Source organism: Trachypithecus francoisi, unplaced genomic scaffold (assembly GCF_009764315.1).
Source record: "Trachypithecus francoisi isolate TF-2019V2 unplaced genomic scaffold, Tfra_2.0 Lachesis_group18, whole genome shotgun sequence".
In the NCBI taxonomy this organism is placed as follows: Eukaryota; Metazoa; Chordata; class Mammalia; order Primates; family Cercopithecidae; genus Trachypithecus; species Trachypithecus francoisi.
The window spans coordinates 15,301,588-15,323,888 of NW_022681463.1; the positions used below are offsets into that span (position 1 = coordinate 15,301,588).

Consider the following 22,301-nt stretch of genomic DNA (forward strand, 5'->3'; position numbering starts at 1 on the left):
CGAAATATGCGGGCCAAACCCACAGAAGAATTGGCATAATGCCTTCCACAGCCCCCTGCTTTTAAAACTAGTATTATAATTCCCTTCAGCGCCCTGGAAATTGTTGGTGTTTATTTAGGAAGTGTGACAGAGTTATTGGGTCTTCAGAAACTTGGGCTGTTAAGGGGGTTTGATTTGGCTCCCAAATACCTTGAAAAAGAAACAGCGCACCTGGGGTCAGGCGGGTCATCACAATAACAAAAAGCGCTTCTACAAAATAAAAAGCTCTTTTATAAAGAAAGGCAATCCCGGAAATCCACTGCAAGCCTTCCTGATGACCATCTAGCTAGGCCTATTCTCAGGTTTAATTGGCAGGCGGTTTATTGGCGCCTTATTGGTGTTGATTGAAATTTTGCTCCCAGTCTTTTCTTTTAAGAATTAGCATCTCAAGTCGATTTACCTGAGTCAATTATCTTTTTAGGGTCTAGGTTTGGTCATAAATTTGCAAATATTCATTAAACTCACTTTGTAAATATCCTTCTTTCCTATCGCTATCCAAATCTCTATTATTTCCTAAGAAAGTCTTTTCTTTTTTAAGGCTTCCATAAAAAGAAATTGATCAGGGAGCTATATTTGAATTAAGACATATTAAATCGATGACAGATACATATCACGCTGTGTTTAACAAGAGTTGTACAAGGAGGCGGGTTCCAGATTCCGCACGGCTCTGCTACACCATTATTCACATTTTTACAGCCTTTCCTTCATGCCTTCACCCATTAAACCATTAAATTTCAGCAATTCAATAAAACAAAGCAGTTATAATTTTGACGAAAAGCTATTTTGAAGGGGGTGGAGGTACCCATTTTATTGCACAATAAAAATGCTGAACAGTTCATATTAAAGGCTAGCTTGTGTTTATTTTCTTCTTTCTTTATTCATTCTTTTTGTTTTGTTTTGTTTTTACTTATAACCTGCAGGATTGAACCCAAAGCTGCCATTACTACAAGAATTAATGCTTATTGCCAAGAAATTCAAATAATGGAAACTCATTGGAAGTGTTCGGAGAGGAAACGAAGACAGTGATAATTCCAAATCTGATGTTTTCTTCATATACTATCCATGGAGATGGCACAGTTCTCGATCAACCTCTGCCTGGTTGGCTTGAAATGTTTTAAGTCTTTGATATAAAAATTGTGAAAGGACTGGTCCTTTCCAAAGAGAGATGAAGATTTTGTTACCGCTGTTTATTAAATTTTTTTCGTTTTATTTCCACACACGCCTTTATTTCCCCATATTTGAACTTCATTGAAGCTTAAAAGTCCATTTAAAATTTGATGGTAGCATTGTCTTTGTTTGCTTGTCAGTTTTATAAAAGAAATGACATTCCTAAGTCTCATACCGAAGCCCCCTGTTAAACATCGTTCACACCAATGTAAATGGCGCTATCGAATCAACTCTTTTGAGAATATTTCTGATTACTTCCCAGGGCCACCTCGCCGATAACGGCTTTGTGTAGTCTACTTTTACTTGGACTGCAAACGAATTAAGTTGGAAACATGTTTTATTGTATCCCCAAAGAAAAAAATCACGTTCTAATCATTATCATTTTTTTTTTTTACAAGTAATGTTACAGATGGCAGCAAAATACAAATTTTAAAACCCTGACTTTAATATTTGAGCATTTTGGAACATCACAAATTTCAAAAATGTTTTCTTTTAAAATCTAAAAAGGACACTTTGGGGAAGTAAAACCCCTAATTGGGGGGGAGGGTCCCACATTTCTCTACCCACCAAAAAGTGGAGGGAATTTCTATTTTTAAAAAATCTATTTGATACCAAACCGCTGGAAAGGGATGGGATTCGTTTTAAAAGCCAGTTTTTACGGTTTTCAAATAAGACATCTTAGAGGTAGACTGGATAATTAGAAAACTATAAGAAGGCGAAAGATTATTCTATCAGCAAATAAAAAGCAAATATATTTCTTGATTTCAAAATAATACTCTATTCGATCAGTTCTCATTGTGGACCAGTCAAAGAAACTGAGGCATACTTGTGGACTGTGGACTGCGATCTGGACCGGAAGGAGAAATTCTGCTTAAAGGATGGTGCTCATTTAGCGGCTTGTCTCTGAAGAGATGCCGTTTGGCCTGCCCTGCTACTGTATCTCCGAAAGGCAAAAGTTAGAATTGCTGCCCGATTTCCTCTCCCCCGCCCCTACTGTAGATCTAATTGGAAGTGGCAGATCTAGAACCGATGAGTAGTGAGATTACACTTCCAGTCAACTCCTTTGAACCATGTTGAAAAGGACTCCATGAGCTAAAAAGTCGAGGTAAAACGGTTCCTTTGGGGGAAAGACTTATTTTGACTTCACCTGGTGTTTCGCGGAGCCAAATCACTCCAGTTGTCTTGCAACCAATAGACTTTACCTTCTTCACTCCGTCTACTGTCTGTGCGCCCTAGGTGAGCGCTAGGCACGTAGGGTGTCCAAACCAGAAGTTTCTAGCATCACCACTGCAGGTAGGACCCTCCTCTCCCAAAGAGCAGCCCAGGGCTCTTCCACCCCCCAAGGGAAGTGGAGGTAGAAAGTACTTGGGTGCCAGAAGGCACACAGCGAGAGGTGAGGCCGAGGTGTTTGAAACTGGAACTGCCCCTTGGGAATCCTCAACCCCTCACCACCCCGCGCCCTCTGCCCGCGTGCCGGCGCGCGCTCCACTAGGAGCGTCAAAGGTGAGCGGCGCGCTGCGCGCGCAGGCCAGGCTCAAACTTTCTGCAAGTGCAACTTGGGCATCCCTGGGGAGGCGGGGACGCGGGGCTCCAGCGAAGGAGGGGGCGCGAAGCGAAAGCGCAGGCAGCCGCGAGCACGGGGGCGGATCCCCGCTGGGTCGAGGGCCTGTACGAGAGCCAATCGGGCAGCCGAGGCTACTGCCAATCACGCAGTTCCCTCCAATCCCACCCGTGCCATTTCCAAAATCTCGGTCCCACTGTGCAGCTCAAATGTAGTGTTCACTCTGCCAATCGCTGGAGGATAGAGTGGGAACAAGAATAAGCAGAGTTAGGAGGCCAGGACAAAAGAAGTTAAAGAGCGCCTAATATATACATGTTTTTGAAGGCGGGCAGAGGGAAAAAAGTCCCCCCAGGGAGGGTGTATGGGCCTGATTGTGTAGTTCTGATGGAGCCCCCTTTGAGCAAGAGGAACCCGCCAGCGCTGAGATTAGCGGATTTGGCAACGGCTCAGGTCCAGCCGCTTCAGAATATGACAGGCTTCCCGGCGCTGGCCGGCCCGCCCGCCCACTCCCAACTCCGCGCCGCCGTCGCGCACGTCCGCCCGCGGGACCTGGGCGCTGACCCCGGCGTGGCCACCACTCCGCTCAGACCCGAGCACATGGCCCAGGCGAGCGCGCTTCGCCTCAGCCCTCCCTCCCAGGCGCTCCCGGCACACCCCGAGGCTCCGGCAGCCGCCGCCCGTGCTGCAGCCTCGGTCGTGCACCCCGGCGCGGGCAGCTACCCCTGTGGCGGGGGCAGCAGTGGCGCGCAGCCCTCCGCGCCCCCGCCCCCAGCCCCTCCTCTTCCTCCCACCCTTCACCCCCTCCCCCTCCCCCTCCCCCGCCTCCTCCTCCTCCTGCCCTCTCGGGCTACACCACCACCAACAGTGGCGGCGGCGGCAGCAGCGGCAAAGGCCACAGCAGGGACTTCGTCCTCCGGAGGGACCTTTCCGCCACGGCCCCCGCGGCGGCCATGCACGGGGCCCCGCTCGGAGGGGAGCAGCGGTCCGGGACCGGCTCCCCCCAGCACCCAGCCCCGCCTCCCCACTCGGCCGGCATGTTCATCTCCGCCAGCGGCACCTACGCGGGCCCGGACGGCGGCGGCGGCCCGGCGCTCTTCCCCGCGCTGCACGACACGCCGGGGGCCCCCGGCGGCCACCCGCACCCTCTCAACGGCCAGATGCGCCTGGGGCTGGCGGCAGCAGCAGCAGCCGCGGCGGCTGAGCTGTATGGCCGCGCCGAACCGCCCTTCGCGCCGCGCTCGGGGGATGCGCACTACGGGGCGGTTGCGGCCGCCGCGGCAGCCGCCCTGCACGGCTACGGAGCCGTGAACTTAAACCTGAACCTGGCGGCTGCGGCGGCCGCAGCAGCGGCCGGGCCCGGGCCCCACCTGCAGCACCACGCGCCGCCCCCGGCGCCGCCGCCGCCGCCGGCGCCCGCGCAGCACCCGCACCAGCACCACCCCCACCTCCCAGGGGCGTCCGGGGCCTTCCTGCGCTACATGCGGCAGCCAATCAAGCAGGAGCTCATCTGCAAGTGGATCGACCCCGAAGAGCTGGCCGGGTTGCCGCCGCCGCCGCCGCAGCCACCGCCCCCGGCCGGCGGCGCCAAGCCCTGCTCCAAAACTTTCGGCACCATGCACGAGCTGGTGAATCACGTCACGGTGGAGCACGTGGGCGGCCCCGAGCAGAGCAGCCACGTCTGCTTCTGGGAGGACTGTCCGCGCGAGGGCAAGCCCTTCAAGGCCAAATACAAGCTCATCAACCACATCCGCGTGCACACCGGCGAGAAGCCCTTCCCCTGCCCTTTCCCGGGCTGCGGCAAGGTCTTCGCGCGTTCCGAGAACCTCAAGATCCACAAGCGCACTCATACAGGTGGGTGTCTGTCCCCGGCCGCGCCGCCGCCGCCACCAGCTCCTGCGTCGCCGCCACTTCCGCCGCTGCTTCTCCTCCTCCTCCTGCTCGCCTTAATTTTTTCCTCCTTCTGCTGCTTCTCTTCGCATACGTATAACCCGGACATGTGACTTCTTTTTTTTTCTCTCCCCCCCTTTTTTTTTCTATGAATAAGTAATTCGATAGCACACACAGGCCCCGCGTTGGGTTCCTACACGGCGGAGTCTCCAGCGCGCCCGCAGCCCCTCGGCCGGGATCCGCAACGCGCGCCAGCCGCCGCCGCCGCCACCTCGGAGCAGACGCAGCAGCAGCTGGAGCAGGAAGGCGCCCAGGACGGTCGGCAGCCCCTACCCGCCCGGCCCTGGGAAGTCGGGAAGGGCGATGGAAAGAGAGACCGGGGCCGCCCCGGCAAGCGCCTCTCTTCCCACCGGGTCGTAGGCCCCGCGCGGTCGCCGCGCTCCGAGGACCGGGCGTGAGATTTGCTGCCTGATTTGGGCCGCTCGAGGCAGGCCTTCCGGGAGGGGAAGGGACACCTCCGGGAAGACAGGAATGCGCTTTCGGGCCCCCGGAGACCACTCGCACTCGCCCACTGTGACACACTTCTCACATACACCTTCGCTTGCACGCGTCTCCCACAACTTTACACACTTATATCCTCCTGCGCCTGCACCCCATTCTCGCGACACCGACACCTGTGTGTCCTCACACTCACATTTACACGCCGCACGCGCCCTCTCACACGCAGTATCACACTCGCCCTGGAGGGTGCTGGAGTTGACATCTGCCCTTCTAGAGAAGGTTGTAGTTGGAGGAGGACCGAGCCTCCCGCCATCGGTGAGGCCTACCCTGTCGTGGAATTGGGGGGGAGCCACCGGCATCGTGGGGACCCTCCCACCCCACCTCAAGCCCTGCCTCTGGGGATCCCGCAGCGCTGAGGAGGGCGGCTGCGGCGCGGGGCGGTGGATGACTCCTGTGGGTCGTGTGCCCCCTTTAAGCGGACGAGCGCGTCGGGCGGAAGCGCTGATGAGCGCGAACGCAGTCGGGATTTATAGGGACAGACACGATTACCCCTCGGAGGACACTTAAGTAACTGGAGTTTACGTTCAGTAATCACTTGGCAGATTTATCGGCGCTGCCACGGCCAGGAGGTAGCCGCCGGGGCCCACGCTCGGGCCGCGGGCGCTCGGGGCTCTGCGGGGGCGGCAGTGTCGGGGTGGCCCGAGGCGGGAGCCTTGGCCTGGCTCCTGCGGGCCGCCTGATGGCCGGCGGGGAGCACGTTTTCCCAGGAGCTCGGTTTCCCTCTAATCGGGATCAGTCCGCCTTAATGATTTTTCCAGAAGGAAACTTCCCAGGAGGCTCTCGTAAAAACGCCCTGGCCGGCTAAGCCGGCTGCTCGCTCCTGTGCCCAGGACTTCTCGGCGGGGCAGGATCCAGGGATCGTGAAGCCTCTCCCCAGCCCGGCCCCCAAAGGGAACCCCAAGCGCGGTGCTGCGCGCGGCCTCGGGCCCTTCCCGCCTGCCCAGGCCTCGTGAGGGGAGCGGCCTTCTCTTTGCGGCTGCCGGGAGCTGCGGGCGCGGAAGCCGATCCGGGCTCCCAGCGGGACAGGTCGCTCCCTGCCCCTTGTCCCCAGTGGCTTTCCGGGGCGCGCGCGCTAGCGTGGGGTCGGAGGGCGAGGGGGACCCCAGGCGCCGGGGAGACCCGCGGTCATTTGGGTTTTTGGCTCCGCGTCTCGCGGACGGTTGCATTTCCTGCCCCCTCCCAGCGGCCGCGTGGGCCCCACCAAGTGGAGCGTGGAGGTCCTTGCGGGAGGGGCGCAGGCGCCTCGGGTTCAGACACCAGCCCGTGCTTGGTGTTTCTGGCGGTCCCTGGGCCGCTCAGCCATTGGGCATTGTGTCCTGAGAGGGCCCATCCGGACTTCCTTCCCTCCCTGCCACGCCGCTCTCCCTTTTTGGGGTTATCCGGGATCCCGGAACGGATTGATCAAAGAGACTAATCCCTGGGCCACTCCCGAAGGCCCCTCTCCTGACCCACGTGCCCCCAATTCCGTTTATAACCATCCTGCGGGGCCGACTCGCGCTCTCTCGGGAGAGGGAGCTGCTAGGAGCTGGCGGAGTCCGCAAGTGGTTCCTTACTTTCCCACAGGCTCCAGCTCTCAAACGCTGTAAATAGTTAAATTCTGACGTGACTCGTCTGTCAGAATCTTAAATGTAAACACTGAGGTCTCTCAGCCTTTCTAGTTAGGTAGAATTTGCTCATTCCCCTTCGGCCCTTTGAACAACATAGGCCGTTCCATCGCCCTTGCCTTGTTTTCTTCGTGTACCTCTTTATTTACCTCTCATGTTCTACCTTTCCTTCCACGACATCTCTCCCTTTCCTGAGTCTAATTGTTCCCCTTTTTCATGTGCAGTAGAGGAGTTAGCGCTGTTCAAAGCGTTTATTCACAACCCGGGATATGTAGGTTGAATAGAAACACGACCATGCTCAAAAACAGCATTGCGCTTTCGCGTAGGGTGGATGAGTAAACCCACGTAATTACGCCTCCATATTGAAGAAAGGCTGATTTTAATTTCTTAAAAAGAATATGATGTTAATTTGGTCTTATCTACGACTTAAAGTGTAATATCGAAATCAGGACAAATTACTGATGTTTTGATAAAAAGGGATTAGCTTTGTTTTGTTGAAGCTCATCTACAGAGAATTTTTAGAGGTTGTCATAATCCTGGGGTTGTTTTTTCTCTTTATACATCACTGTAGGAGGCATATTTGAATAATGTCTAATTCTATTTTTAAACAGTATTTCCAGGTAGGGAAAGTTAAATTCCAGGCACCTGCCTAAATACTCTCAGATGTGCTAGCATACTCTGCCATTGAACCAGTTATCATTGGCGAAATGTTTTTTAAAAACTCACTACAGTAACATATCTGTGCAGAGGATGTAAGAAAATTCACCACAGAAGTGTATGTACACTAAGCTGAGGCTTAATAGTTTCTTTTTGAAAATAAGTTATCCAAAACAAAAGAAAATGTCCTACCTAGTGTATCACCAGAGTAGTTGCTGAAATGTGAGAAATTCAGCTTTATTTTTAAATTATTTACCTAAAAGAGGAAAATATTAATACAATAATATGTATGAAATGACTTGTTCAATTATGGACTCAACTATATCAAGTTCAGAGATGCCAAGGGGAGAGGGAAGATTCAGTTAGACTGTTACCTGTTGTCTTCCTTTTCTTGCTGTTTAACACCAAAATGTAGTGTGGCTGAATTTCTCTAGTTGTCTTATTAAGTATTTCCATTTCCTGGACTAGAGGCCTTGTGTTTAAAGGCATTGTGTTTGTGGGGTGATTAGGCCAGTTTAAGGAGGTGATAGGCCATAAGACCCTGGCCTTTTTTAATTTTCTAAAAGTCTTTTTGACTAGTAAGCAATGTAGGGAGCTGTGAGAGTAAATATACTTATGGCATAAAGGTAGGTTCTGCTAAGGCTTGTGGTCTTTATTAATGTTTGTTAAAGCTCGTTCTGCTGTGCTCTTAACCGTCCTGCAAGTAGTGAGGAAAGCTGTAGAATGCAGAGTCCAACAGCCTGTTCTCTGCCCAGCTAGCCCTGTAAAAATCTAGTGGTGGGAGTGTATTTCACAGGTGCCTCTATTTCTAAAGAAAAACATTGTTTTGTTTTACCTCCTTCCTTTCCCCAGCTCCACATTCTCTCCTGCTGCCCCTCTCCATCAGTGAAATCCTGGGGAACACTGAAAGGAAATGCCGTTATTATAATTTGACTGTACCCCCAGTTTACTTTTAATTTACTGTATGTGTTTGCTTTTCTCTCTTTTTCTTATATGCTTATTTCCACCTGTGGCTTTGGAAGTATCATTTTGTGTTTATTTTGACAGGAGGATCTCCTGCTTGTGTTTTTGAGTGTACAGACCCTGAGGGGAGTGTGTCTGTTGGGGGAGGGGGTCTGCGGGTCCCAGGTGGGTTTCAGTGTTACATGCTGGCCCTTAGCTCAGCACTGGGGATCTCACCCTGACCCCTCTGAGACTGCAGGGGCTGACAGCCTCTCAGGAGCCCAGGTCCAGGCAAAGCCACCAGGCCAGTGGAATCCAGGCCCATCCTTGAAGTATCCCTTCCCTTTTGTGAATTAGGAAGAAGAGTTAGGCTGGGAGTTGGTCTTTGGGAGAATAGGAAAAACACAACCTTGGTTCTGCTTCAAGATTTCTCTCAAGTCAGGGGTCTTGCAAAGCCATTGTTGACCTTTCCTGTGTTTCATTGCAGGGGAAAAGCCTTTCAAATGTGAATTTGATGGCTGTGACAGGAAGTTTGCCAATAGCAGTGATCGGAAGAAACATTCCCATGTCCACACCAGTGACAAGCCCTACTACTGCAAGATTCGAGGCTGTGACAAGTCCTACACTCACCCAAGCTCCCTGAGGAAGCACATGAAGATTCACTGCAAGTCCCCACCACCTTCTCCAGGACCCCTTGGTTACTCGTCAGTGGGGACTCCAGTGGGTGCCCCCTTGTCCCCCGTGCTGGACCCAGCCAGGAGTCGCTCCAGCACTCTTTCCCCTCAGGTGACCAACCTCAATGAGTGGTACGTTTGCCAGGCCAGTGGGGCCCCCAGCCACCTCCACACCCCTTCCAGCAACGGAACCACCTCTGAGTCTGAAGATGAGGAAATTTACGGGAACCCTGAAGTTGTGCGGACGATACATTAGAATTTATGATTAATAATAATAAGTGAAATAATAAGTTGGAGTCCTTGGATCACATCCTAACCTGAGACAATGCCGAGCCTGAGACAAACCCGTGACTCAGACTTGCCACCGGGTCTAATTAGCCCTATTTATTCAGTATGAAACCCTATGGTGTTTGTACATTTAATTAATTTAATTAAGATATTTGGGCCTTTTTTTTTTTTTCCCTTAAAAAACAAACAAAAAACAACCAAGCTGGACTTGTACATTGCAGGAGGACAGGGCTTGGGGGCAAATTGTACCAAGGAAAATCAATGGAGAGATTAGTTAATGGAGATACACACTGCCGATGTCATATATATATATATATATATGTATTTTTTTTTTTTAAAGGCGGGAGAAAAAGAGCATTAAGTCAGAACTTAAACACAGCAACAAGGCCCTCTGCATTTCCCGGAGTGCCTCTCAAATGCCTTTGACACCATACCGTGGGCTGCTTTTGAGCCTCCTCGTTGGACCCTAATTCTGCCAAGGCCTCTTGATTGTAAACCACACACCTGCTGCATTGCCAACAGATCCTGGACTGTACCTGTGTCCAAAAATATTTGTAAAAACCCTTTGAGTTTAATATTTGTAATTTTTAATTTCCACTCTTTTATTACTGATCTCACCTTAACACAATATTTTTATACAGGATTATTTCTTCAGTATCCTACTGTGTGATTTAAAAAAAAGATGCAGCAACCTTAATATGTCTCCATATCTTGTGCTACTGTGATTGTTCAAGCAAAAGTGGAGAGAAGAAAAGCTGCTGCAATAAGACAACTGTGAAACTGTGATATTTTATAAAATAGAAGAAATTCAAGTGCTTTCTTTTTCCTGTATGGTTTTTTTTTTCTTTTTTTTAAAATCTGAATTCTCAGATACTGCCTCTCCTGTGTCCAAAGTTCTTGTGTAATAAAGAGATTCTGTTTTCGATCCTAAGTTCTTTGGGATGCCAACATTCACAGTCAAGTCTTGAGGAGGTGTAATGATGGCATCATGCCTATTTTTTTTTAAAGCTGTTGTTTTTAAAACAGGCCAACACCTCTTTTATACTGTTGTATCAGCCTTTTAAAAAGTCTATTTTTCAATGCCTGAAACTGCATTTTAATGCATTTTCTTCCACCTGAGCACTGAGCACACCAAACTGGAATCCATTTGAAAATGACAGTGTGTGAAGTGTATGATTTACATTAAAAGAGGGGAGGGAGTTGCCCTACATATTAAAATTTTTAAAAGGTTTATAGTTACCACCAAACACTGATGAATGTGTGACCTTTGCCAGAGCTGTCAAGCTAGGATAAAAAAGGTCAAGGACCTAGGACAATAACTCTTAGTCAATTTATTTTCGGTTGGTACAACACATCTCCTGTGCAAAATGTAGTCCATGAGAAACATCATACAGATATACTAAAGAGCACTAATTTATCCTTAGAGACCCTGAAGACACCCCCTCCCCAGGGTTTGTAGAAATTTGTTTTGTGTGCTGTGAGTGGTTGATGTAGTCTTGTCATTGTTAATAACTTGTATGTGAACACTATTATTTGTACAGTTGAATTAATTTATTTTCAGACATCATCCTTTTTTTTTTTCCTGGAAGAGTTCAAAGCACACCAAAGAATTATATTATACATTTTGGTGAAAGATTGTCATTTATGATCCATGGTTTATTTAAAAAAAAAGGAAAGAAAATGGAAAAATATATTTTTAAGCTTACTTGAATGAACAACGTAATGTGAAAACCAAGACTCTTCCTGCATGTCTTTTTTGCATTGTGTTGATGAGATTATATATAGTTTATAGATATATTATATTACTAGTACAGTGCATGGTGCTGTCACTTGGAAAGCCTTTCAATGTTGTCTTCAGATTGTTAGGGTGAATATGAAACATGCAGACCCTCCTTTATAAAGAAAAAGACCTTAAAACTTGAATATGAGATAATTTTACATTTGAAAAGTTTATTTGATTTTCATATTACTCACTTTCAAAGCCCTTTCAAATAGAAAAGGTATGAACTTTTGGGGGGATAATTTATGTATCGTAAACTTATTAGAACAAAATATTCCTGATGTATAATGAGTTGTTTTATTTATACAACTTTTTCAATGGTAGTTTGCACTATTCTTTATTATGCTACAGGTTTATTTATTATGAAACAAAGGAATATGTATTTTATGTATTTTACCATGCATAGGTTAACTCTTTGCCACAGATTTATTGGTTCTTGATACACCTAAAATAAAAAAAATGTGTACCTCCAATAGAGAGCAAGCAAGAATGATTATGAAGTAACAAATTTAATAAAGGTATTCTTATTATTATTGCTTATGTTTTACCTAATGGCATATCTCTCATACAAACAGAACAGGTTGCTAATGGAGTGAATGTCTTCCCTTGATCCCTTGATTTCTTAGCCTCTCCCCAAGCAATACAATATTTTTGCAGCCTGGTTTAACTTACAAGCTTATCTAGGAAACACAAGATATTTTTGAAGACTAAGCTTTGCAAGTTATACTTACAGTAGCATAAATCTTTTGGGTTACTGCATTTATTTGTTAAAATAAGTAATATCCTGAGTGATTCTAATCAGTGAAAAGCCAAAAAGTGAATTTTAGCATTTCTTTGGTGCCCAGCCTCCAAAAGGAAAAAAAAGAATGAAAATGTGGAGGGAGAGACAGTGAGGCTTCTAGACACAAAGAAGGTGAAAGCAAAATCAGTCAGGGCTGAGATAGGTATTGAATGAAATTGAGTAGTGGGCATCGAATGCTTCTCATGGTGTGGGAGATCAAGATGCAATTTTACTGTAGTTTGTTCTGGAAGTTGAGTGGCTATTGGTAATTTAAGCTCAGCATTTTGGGGCAGGTGTGTTGAACAATTAGATTCTTGCATGGCAGCAAAATATTCAAGTGGCTTAAAAGCAGGTATTTGGCTATGCACATTTACAAGGCTGGATGTTTGCTTGTGTTTTTGTTAGCAGATACAAAACTGATAAAAGGTAAATAGTTGAAAGCAATTGCTAGTAATGTCAATAAGCGTTTCTCTGAAAGGTTATAGTGGCTTTTAAAAGTCAGGTTTGTTAAATGTAGTAAAGGTGAAACAGGTTGCAAAGAGTTGTTTTAAGTCAGATGACAATAACCAGCACACGAAGGAGAAAAACACTCAGAAATGAGGGCCCCAATCTTATAGCTCTCTAATGAAGTTTCTTGTGAAAAGAAGGGTGACACAAAGCCACCAAGACATGAATCATTCATGGGAAATATAAAAGATAAAAGATATCTGACAATGAGCAGAACCTTGTATAGAGTGTATAAAACAAGTTTCCCCTTCTTATTTTCTGCTTTAAAACGCACAATCTCCCACTCCCAGCGTTCTCTGTCCAGTCTATAGAGTTAAAATTGACCACTGCTCGTCCTGCGCCACTTCAAAGTAATTTAGTCCAGAACGGAAGGCTTGGCGCTCGGACAATCTTCATGGTGTGTTAAGATTTCTATGGCAATTGGCAAGCAAGACGTTCCCATCTGAATATGTCTCAAAGAAAGCCACTTATTGACACTAAGTTGGCTATCATCAAAGACTTCATCTTCCCTAGGCAAAACGTGGCCCTTGCAAATACTGTTTAAATCATCTACCTTTGTTTTCCAGGCTAGGAGAATCTTCAAATGCACAACTATTTGAAATTTATGTATATATATTTTTCCCATTCAGGATGCTCTTTGGTAAAGCTGATGGTCCTAAAATCTAAACTCCATAGAGTTTGAAGGTGGAAATTATATTCTCTTAAGAAGTTGAAGATGGTCACACAAGCATCATAACACTGGGGACATGAAAAGGGGAGGCCCAACTAGCTGCAAACAGATTGCACTCTCATAAGTGACCTCTTCCACTTTGGGGAAGGTTTTGGAGACCATTGTTGTTTTACCCACCCAGTAATCATCTATCATCTCTCTATCTGTCTATGAAATGGGACCAGAGGTGCTGGCCACTAGTATTTTTAAATCCCAGTTTGGTTAGGAAATCCAGCTCCTGGGGAGGGAGCAGGGGAGACATCTGGTTTCTCAAGTGATCACCTTAAGCCAGCAGTAAAGAAGGCTGATCACAAGGCAAACAAAACAACCCAACCACTTATTAATAGTACTTTCATCCCCTCACATCACTCCTGGCCTGCCAGTCCACTTACAGTGTAGCAAAACAGGACGCCCAGCCACGGAAGCCTTCCAGGTCTGGAGGCACAGGCAGGCCCGCAGGAGACCCGAGGTGAAACTGCCCTGGGCCCCCAGTACACTTCCCCTCCGTGGACAAAAACTCAACCCCATACCCACGCACTCCCCGAGCACACATTAACATACACTGCAAGTGCCTAATCAGGCAGGGAGAAGTTCAAAGGCATGTTTTTTTTTTGAAATTCAAACTACTGCTTCTATGGTCCATCCACGCGGAGCCATCCAGGATGGCTATGGTAGTGGGCAGGGCCAGGGGAGTCGCCAGCAGAGGGGCCACTGTGATTCAAGACAGTCGATGAGACACAGCTGCAGTGACCTTTTTACTTTCATGCCAAGTTACTTCAGTCCACTTGAACCTCATCAGAAATATATATATATTTATGTGTGTGTGTGTGTGTGTGTGTGTGTATTCAGCGTTTAAGATTCCTCCATAGAACCTCCTAGCTTGAGAGAAAGGGGACAGAAAGAATGAAGAAAGGAGGATAGGAGCGGAGGAGAGTCGGGTGGGGAGTGGGTGATGTTCGAAGGGTGGAGGAGAGGGGCAGGGGAGCCAGAGCCCCAGTTCCTCTTCCTTCTCTCCCCACCTAAGTACTTTTATTTGCAGAGCGATTGTTCTTTGTTTATTTAATACAAGTACTGTGTGAATGGTGAAAAATAAACACGATGAAAAATAACCAAACAGATGATTCCTCCGAGTGAAAAAGCCCGGACTTAATAAAAGTGCGAAGCAGTCACCGCTGAATGAGAAACCCTTTGAAGTGGAACTTATTATAGGAGGAATACTTTGGGGTTGCCTTAACGACGCCGCTGAATCGAAAGCGCTCGCCTTTGTCAGCGATTTGTTCTCCTTTGCTGGGGTGCCCGGAGAAATTACTTACATGGGCTGCCTTAACATGCAGCCTGCAAATCAGTAACTTTGCAGCTCAGACTCGCAGACGCCACTCGGCTGTGGACAAAAAGAGTCATGGGGGAAACGCACCAACCTTTCACGCCGAGGCTCTGGGGCTGGGGACTCACAGGCGTGTTGGGGGCGGCAGATAAGAAGTTGTATTACAACTGCCCCCCTCGCCCAGGCTTCCCTCTTCTTTCCTCTGCAACCCCCCGCCAGTCCAGGCTGGGGCTCTGCGGGCCCCGACCCCGCTCGGTGGCAGTGGAGGCCTGGCTCCTCCAGGGCCCTCCAGCGAGGGGCGCTCTAGGGCGCGCGGGCCGGGTGCGGGACTTTCCCAGCAGCCCGGGCCATATTTAATAAGGGCCGTTCATCACCGAGGCGCTTTGAAGGGTCGCCTCCAGCCCTGTGCCCATTAGAAAGGCGGAGGTGACATTTAAACTCCGTTTTCAAGGATCGCGGGGGGATTTCATTGAAAAGGCAACTCGTTTGTCTTATGAGCCTGGAAACAACCCCCTTCTCGCTCCTTTTGACCACATGGCATAACTCAAAAACAATAGTTCAAAAGTGAAATGGCATCGTGGTGTTCATTCGGAGACAGGCCCCCATCTAGCACCAGAGAAAAGGGGTAGTCCGCAAGACAATGTGCTTTTTGTGTCCGACTCTGTCACAAGGATTGTGTTGTTTGCTTTGGAGGCTGCGCCTGTTATACTTTCCTGAAAGTGCTTGTGTTAAACAAGAGTTATAAGTCATCCAAAACAACAAACATTTTGATTTTCTTTGCCTAAAGGGCTTTCCCTGGCTATGGGCACCGTGAAAAAATAATGTCCTTGCTGAGAAAGGAACACCAGTAGTAGCATTACAAGCGGGCGCATTAAATATTGAATGACACGGGAAAAAGAGCTTGTCGAGGGGCACTCAGCCTTAAAGTCTTTTTTCAACTTTGTCTTCGGTGGCTGCTGGACTATTTAAGATGGTATTAATTAAGGCAGCTTCGGATGCTGCCGAGCCGGCCGGCCCCTCTGCCGCGCTCGGTCAATGGGCCTGTGCCCCCGCGCTCTGCTCACGCGTTGGCTGAGCCGAGTGCAAATGTCACTTCTCATTTGGAGGCTGAAGAGAAGTGCCCATCCTACATTAAGGGCAGCAGGGATGCAGTCAGCAGCAGGCGTTAAAGGAATACGAGGGACTGGGGTGAGGGGAGGGGAGGCGGCAACAAAATGGGAACAGCTGTCCCGGGCGGGGTCGAGAGTGCGCCCTGCGCACCGCTTTTGGCACATTTTGGAGAGCGCCGCTGGCAAACCGAGGCCACGCGGGACTCACTGGGTTGGAAGACCCCTTCTCTTTCGTTGTTCTTGCGTGGGGAAAATGAAAACTCCAGCCCTGCACAAATCCATTAGGCAGGCTGGCGGGGCGTTATTTTACAAAGGGACTCGCTTCTACAAAGAAAGACAAAAGCTTGGTGCAAATAGGCGTCTTGACTGACTTCCACCTCCCCCTACAGTCCCCTTCACAGATCACAAACAAATAAAGCCCAAAGGACCTCGGCCAAGTATCTCCAGATCCAATTTTACAGATGGCGAAACTGAGACCTCAAGCAAGACTCAAAATGGTTTTTGTCAATATTCCCCGAAGTCAGAGGTTGAGACCCTCTTTGAGACCAAACATCCAGGCGGGAGTGGAGTTCTTTTTAAAGTCGCCAACAACCACGCCAAAATGTCCCTTTCCCCTGCGCCCCGTTGCAAGTGTTTGATTCAAAGTCAAATGGAAATTGGTTTCAGCAGTTGAAAATTCCTAACATCAAAAAAGGAATGAAGCTTATAGCCAACTGACTGTGGCATAAATGAAATGCACACTCTGAGAAACGGTGTTAACTATCAGTTCTTGATGAAGAGAGACAAGATTTGGCTGGGCAGAGGGGGCAGGGCATCCCGGCAGATTGATTTCTGCAGCCAGAAGCTCAACAGGCGCCCCCGCCTCCCTATGTGGCGTTTCACCTGGATGTGGGCCTTCTCTTTTACCACACGACCCCTTGTAGGTGGGGGGAGACGCAGTAAAGTGCCCTCCCCACCCCCAACCCCGTGTGTTTGTGTGTGTGTGTGTGGTTTAGCACCCTTAGCTTTTGATCCATTTGCAATGTCTGATTCTCCATCTTAAAATGTGTCCATTCAGGGCTCCCTCTGGCCTTTTGGATAAGGGGCGGGTCATGTTTCCACCAAGAGCCATGCTGCAGGAGAACTAGTCCCTACCCTTCCTGCAGAGACTGGAATCTGAGCGCGATGGGTGGCCGGGGAGCTCGCATTCAGACGGCCCTGAGATGCGGGCCGGGGGCCCTACGCCCCATTGGCAGCTGGAGGCGTCGCTCCGGGGCCAAGGAACGCCTGGTCGGGTCAGGACGCGGGCAGAGGTGGGCGGTGGGGCAGCCAGAGAGGGCCGTGCTAGAGCAGCCCACTCTCGCACAGTCTAGGACTGGAGTTCCTAGGCCCAACTGCCTACCTGAGTGATCTGTTTTGCACATCTTTCCTCATTCCTCTTCTCTGCTCTCCCTACCTCCTCTACTTTTTTGCATGAACAGGGCCCAGGCCAGGATAACGAATGCAGAAAGATGGCCTTTTGGCCCGGAATGCACGCTCTCGCGTGCGCATACACCCACCTCACACACACACACACTCACGCGCAATTCAACCCCCCCAGCCCCGCCCCAGCCAGTGCACTGGGCACACGCTCGGGATTCAGGCACCTTGCCAAGAGCTCGCGAGCACCCTGCGTGGCACACTGGTTGGAGTTCCTGCACGAAGTGGCGGGGGTGGAGTGAGGAGGGAGGGGTGGGCGGCGGTGCACGCCGCCGACTGCTGGCGGAGCGCACAAGTTCAGTGCTCAACTTCCCGCTCTTAACGAGATCCGGGATCCCTTTGGAGAGGCCCTCGGGAGCTGGCGACTGGGCTGGGAGTGGCGTGGGTAAGCTGGCCCGCGCGGGGCGCGGGCGGCGGGGCACAAGGGCGCGACAGGAAGAGGGCGCGAGGGTGCCCGCGGCCGGCCGGGCGCTCCGAGAAGTCAGCGCGAGCAGCTGTGACTTCACCTATTAGCCCCGATGTCTTTCCGAGGAGCCTGGTGGAGTTAAACAGCCCACAATGGGCGCTCTGGGGCGCCTCCAGCCTGACCTCCACCCGGGTTTAATAGTTTCATAGGAACTTCATTAAATCAATTACTTAGTGAGCACATCATCATTTATTTGTAATTAGCAGCGAGGAGCGCGTTCTCTCCCCCAGCCTGCGGCCCGGGTCCCAGCGGGGTTGACTAGTTGTGCAAGCACTTTTGTTTGCTCGAGTGTTGACTCCCGGCATTATTCGGCCCGGGTAATCTTTACATCTCAATCTAGTATTCAGGGGGCGAAAGGAAAACAAACAGGGCGCAGGCCGGAGGCCAGCCCTTTGGTCCCAACCGCCCCAGAACTCGGCCCTCGCTGGGCGTGCAGGGCGCACCTCCGCGGTCCCCGCTCCTCCCGGGCGGAATAGGCGAGGGCGCCACCGGGGCAGAGGGGCAGGAGCCAGCCCGGGGGGTCCAGAAGGAAAGTGGCGAAGGAAGAGGAGATGAAGGAGAGAAAAGAGAAAACCAGGAGCAGGAGCGCCGGGCCTGCAAAACGAGCACAAAAGAAACGTCCAGGCTCGCGCACGTGTGCGGACGGCACTGGAGGGGGAATGCGCGTTGTGCGTGTGTGCAAGTGTATGTCCATGTGTGCATGTGTGTGTGCGCACGCAGGAAGTGCGTGAAATCCATCCTTTTCAGCTACCCAGGGCTGGGCGGAGAGAGGGGAGTGGGAGCAGGAGGTGCCGGCCTGTGGTGCGCGGGAGCAGGAGGTGCCGGCTTGTGGTGCGCGGAGGCAGCTCGCTGGGTGTGCGGGCTGCAAAAGTGCTTTAATTGGGGGGCTGCAGCCCGGGCGCAGCTCCACTGCGGCCCACAAATTACTAGCGAGTAAAGGTAGCGAGGAGGAGGGAGTTGCGAAAGCCGGGCCAGAACCTGCGCGTGCGGAGCGGCACGAGTAATGGCTCCGCAAGGAGTCGTGATTCCTTTCGAGTGTAATCATCTTTCCCCACACGCCGCAGCGCCGGCCAAATCTCGTTTACATCCAAGGAGTTGAGGCTCGCCGGGCCAGAAACGTGGGCGACACGCCCCTGCGTCCTTGCCCTGGCCCCGATTTCCGCTCCAAGCTGGAAGTCCTTCCAGCACAGGAAACGCTCAACTTCTGGGGCTATCCCAGCTCAGGAAATGGAGGAGGGCGGGGAGGCGAGGGGTCATTGATGACCCGGCCTGGATTCCCCCAGGAACAGGCGAGTGTGAACAACTGGGAGGTGAGGAAAGGCCGTGGGGGAAAAACGCCCCTTGAGACGGCTTCCAGAAGAAACAGTGGCCCCTGGGGATCCTTGAGGTCAGTCTCTTAGACTTCCTGGGGCTGTGAGGTTTTGAGGACCGGGTCCTGAATTTCTCCCTTGGTTCTGACGGCCAGGCCTGGCTGATCTGGGTTAATACTTGCAGGTAGGGAATGTGTGAAGGCGGTGGTTGTCTTGTGGATTTTGTAACCAGTGGTTTCAGTAAAGATCTAATCAGGGTCTGGAGTGTTTGTACTCTGGTGGGCCCGAAGAGGGTTCTGGGGCCCTGTGGTGAGACAGGGTCCGTCCTGGAGCCGGGGTGGGGAGGCAGAGGGCTGGGGTGTGACCCCCAGGCCTCTCTGGACAGCCCCAGACCTGGAGTCCGCTGGCTATGGCTGTTTGGGTGCACACGTGCGCGAGGGCGGTTGTACTCCCAGGAGTGGGAGCTTAGCTTGCTGGGGAGCCTGTTGCCAGCTCTCCTGAGGCCTCCAGTCTGGGGAGCCAACTCCGCCACAGTGCTTTGGGCTCTCAGGAGGGTGTCCTAAGCCTGCAGCTGTCTCACTCTCCTAGTCTTCTTGCTTCCACCTTTCCTCAGCTCTCACCATCAGACATCCAATCTGTTCCTCTCCCTAGCCTCATTTTCTGCAAAGCTGATCCCCAGGTCATTTGACCTCTACCCCAGGGTCCTAGGTATCCTTTGCCTGCAGGACACAAGGATGGGAGAGGCAGGAGCAACTAGGATCCTGTTTGAAAATAGGCTTTCTTGGCCTGGTGCGGTGGCTCATGCCTGTAATCCCAGCCCTTTGGGAGGCTGAGGTGGGAGGATCTCTTGAGGTCAGGACCAGGGCAACCTGGTGAAACCCCATCTCTACAAACTATACAAAAATTAGCTGGGCCTGGTGGTGCATGCCTGTAATTCCAGCTCCTCAGGAGGCTGAGGCAGAAGAATCGTTTGAACCAGGGAGGTGGAGGTTGCAGTGAGCCGAGATGGCGCCACTGCACTCCAGCCTGGGCGATAGGGCAAGACTCAGTCTAAAAAAAAAAAAAAAGCTTCCCTCCCAGCCCCCCTCCCCAGCATGGCAGAGCTCCTTGAGCTGCCCAGCTGCAGCTCACCCCACCATGGTCTGAGAGTTTGGGTCAGCCTAAAAAACAGGAAATAAATCCAGATAAGAACCATCAACCAGCCGGTCAACAATCTGGGAGGAGCACCTTTTAAAATATAAAAAGTGGTTTGTAACTTTGCATAATCCTCTTCCCCCATCCCCAGTGAGTCTGTGCTGAAGAAGTTACAATGGTCAGGCTTCAGGAAGGATTACCAGGAAAAGGAAATCTTAAAGCGTAAAGCCAAATATGATTTTCTTAAAAATACCTGGGAGTTGGCTGGGCGCAGTGGCTCAAGCCTGTAATCCCAGCACTTTGGGAGGCCGAGACCAGCGGATCACGAGGTCAGGAGATCGAGACCATCCTGCCTAACACGGTGAAACCCCGTCTCTACTAAAAACACAAAAACTAGCCGGGCGAGGTGGCGGGCGCCTGTAGTCCCTGCTACTCGGGAGGCTGAGGCAGGAGAATGGTGTAAACCCGGGAGGCGGAGCTTGCAGTGAGCTGAGATCTGGCCACTGCACTCCAGTCCCGGGGACAGAGCGAGACTCCGCCTCAAAAAAAAAAAAAAAAATACCTGGGAGCCTAACATGATAAACACAAATACTCCTTTGAGTCTGTTGTGCACCTTTCTGCTCCAGTGTACAGAATGCCTATGCTAAATATATATTGATCAGACAGGTGCACACACACACACAATTATAGCACATCTAAATTCCACCTTGGAAATTATCAGACCTAGCCAAATTTAGGACAGCGGTGAAGGAAGCAAGACTGAGAAAAGCTACATTGAAAATAAAATTGAAATGTTCACCCATGACTTCTCTCTCTACTCCTCCCCTCTCTCCCACCTCCTACACCATTTAATAAAATAGCATCGTTTAGAGAAAGGAAGGCACGTCAGGGGACATTTTATGAGCTGGCAGAGAATTTGTTGAAGTAGTTGATTTAGAAAATCTGGATACTGACTGTGAAGTTTTCTTAGTGATATTCATATTATGCGTCTTTCTTCCCAATCCAAGTCCTAACAGCTTTTAAGCCATTATCTGGCTAGGTTCTGTTTATTAATCAGGCTCTGCTCTGATTCTCTCTTTACTGGACTGCAGGCTCCTTGGCAGTCGCACCTGAGGCCCTCCTTGGACCAGTGGGAGGCCGGTGCTGTGTTCCCTGCACCCTTTCAGGAGAGCTCCCCAAGCAGGGCGTATGGGACCCTTCCAGGGTCCTTGCCACTGGACTCATCAGTCTGAAAACTAACAGAATCATGCTCACAGACTATCCTCCTCTCTCTGGGAGGGCTTGTCCTGTCAACAGTCATGAGTTTCATCCTCCTGACCTGGTGCAAAGAAGAATGTTTGGCACTGACATAAAGCTATGCAGCAGGAGCCTGGAGTTTGTAGCAGGGTGATTTCGGATAACGACATGTATGGGATATTTCAGGGAGGGCCCAGGAGAGCCTTAGAATGGAGGAACTATGCCAATGTTTGCCCCCTTTTAGGGGCGAGGGCAAAGGTTTGACTGCTCTGGCCGTTTTTTAAGTAAACTGACCCAAAAGAGCACGTATTAGAACAAACTGTGGCCTAGGGCAAGAGTCTGTTGTGTTCCTGACAGAAACTTCTGGGTGAGTCCTGGCCGCTGCTGGGCCACTGCTCCGTGTTCTCAGAACCGGCAGCACTGCTGGGTCCTTGTTCATACCTGCGCAGGACAGAACCGTGAAGTGATTCCAGGCATCTTTTCTCAGGGAGAAAGAGCACCTAGAGACACAGAGGCGAGTCCAGGAAAACCACTGCCTGTTAGCCACCCCTCCTCGGCCATGCCTCCTGCGATTTCTAGCCTTCAATGCCCAGATCCTTTATATCCACTCCATAAAGCAGAGGACTGGAGTCGTCCAGAGACAGAATTGTGTCTTCCAAGAACTTTAGTGTCTTTGGCCCCTGGCAAGATGGGAGTATTTATTTTTCTCTGACTCCTCCAATTGGAGTGATGCCTGTTAAGAAGGAAGCAGAAGCTGGGTGTGGTGGCTCACACCTGTCATCCCAGCACTTTGGGAGGCTAAGGCCGGCAGATTGCTTTTTGTCAGGAGTTCAAGACCAGCCTGGGCAACATGGCGAAACCCATCTCTGCTAAAAATACAATAATTAGCCGTGTATGGTGGCGCAAGCCTGTAGTCCCAGCTACTCAGGGGGCTGAGGCACAGGAATCGTTTGAACCCAAGAAGCAGAGACTGCAGTGAGCCAAGATTGTGCCACTGCCCTCCAGCCTGGGTGACAGAACTAGACTTGGTTTAAAAAAAAAAAAAAAAAGAAGCCGAGAAATTGCATCATGAAAAGTATAATATCCTGCTTGGCCCTTAAGTTTCTT

General features: G+C 50.3%; 1 protein-coding gene across 1 annotated transcript; it reads left to right on the forward strand.

Annotated features, from left to right (window-relative positions):
- The first annotated feature begins 833 nt into the window (after positions 1 to 833).
- On the forward strand, positions 834 to 11,752 carry ZIC5 (Zic family member 5). The gene is given in 3 exon segments (XM_033177355.1): positions 834 to 3,559; positions 3,562 to 4,618; positions 8,906 to 11,752. Coding segments are annotated over 3 exon segments (1,980 nt in total). The 5' UTR covers positions 834 to 3,079; the 3' UTR covers positions 9,349 to 11,752.
- The last annotated feature ends 10,549 nt before the right edge of the window (positions 11,753 to 22,301 follow it).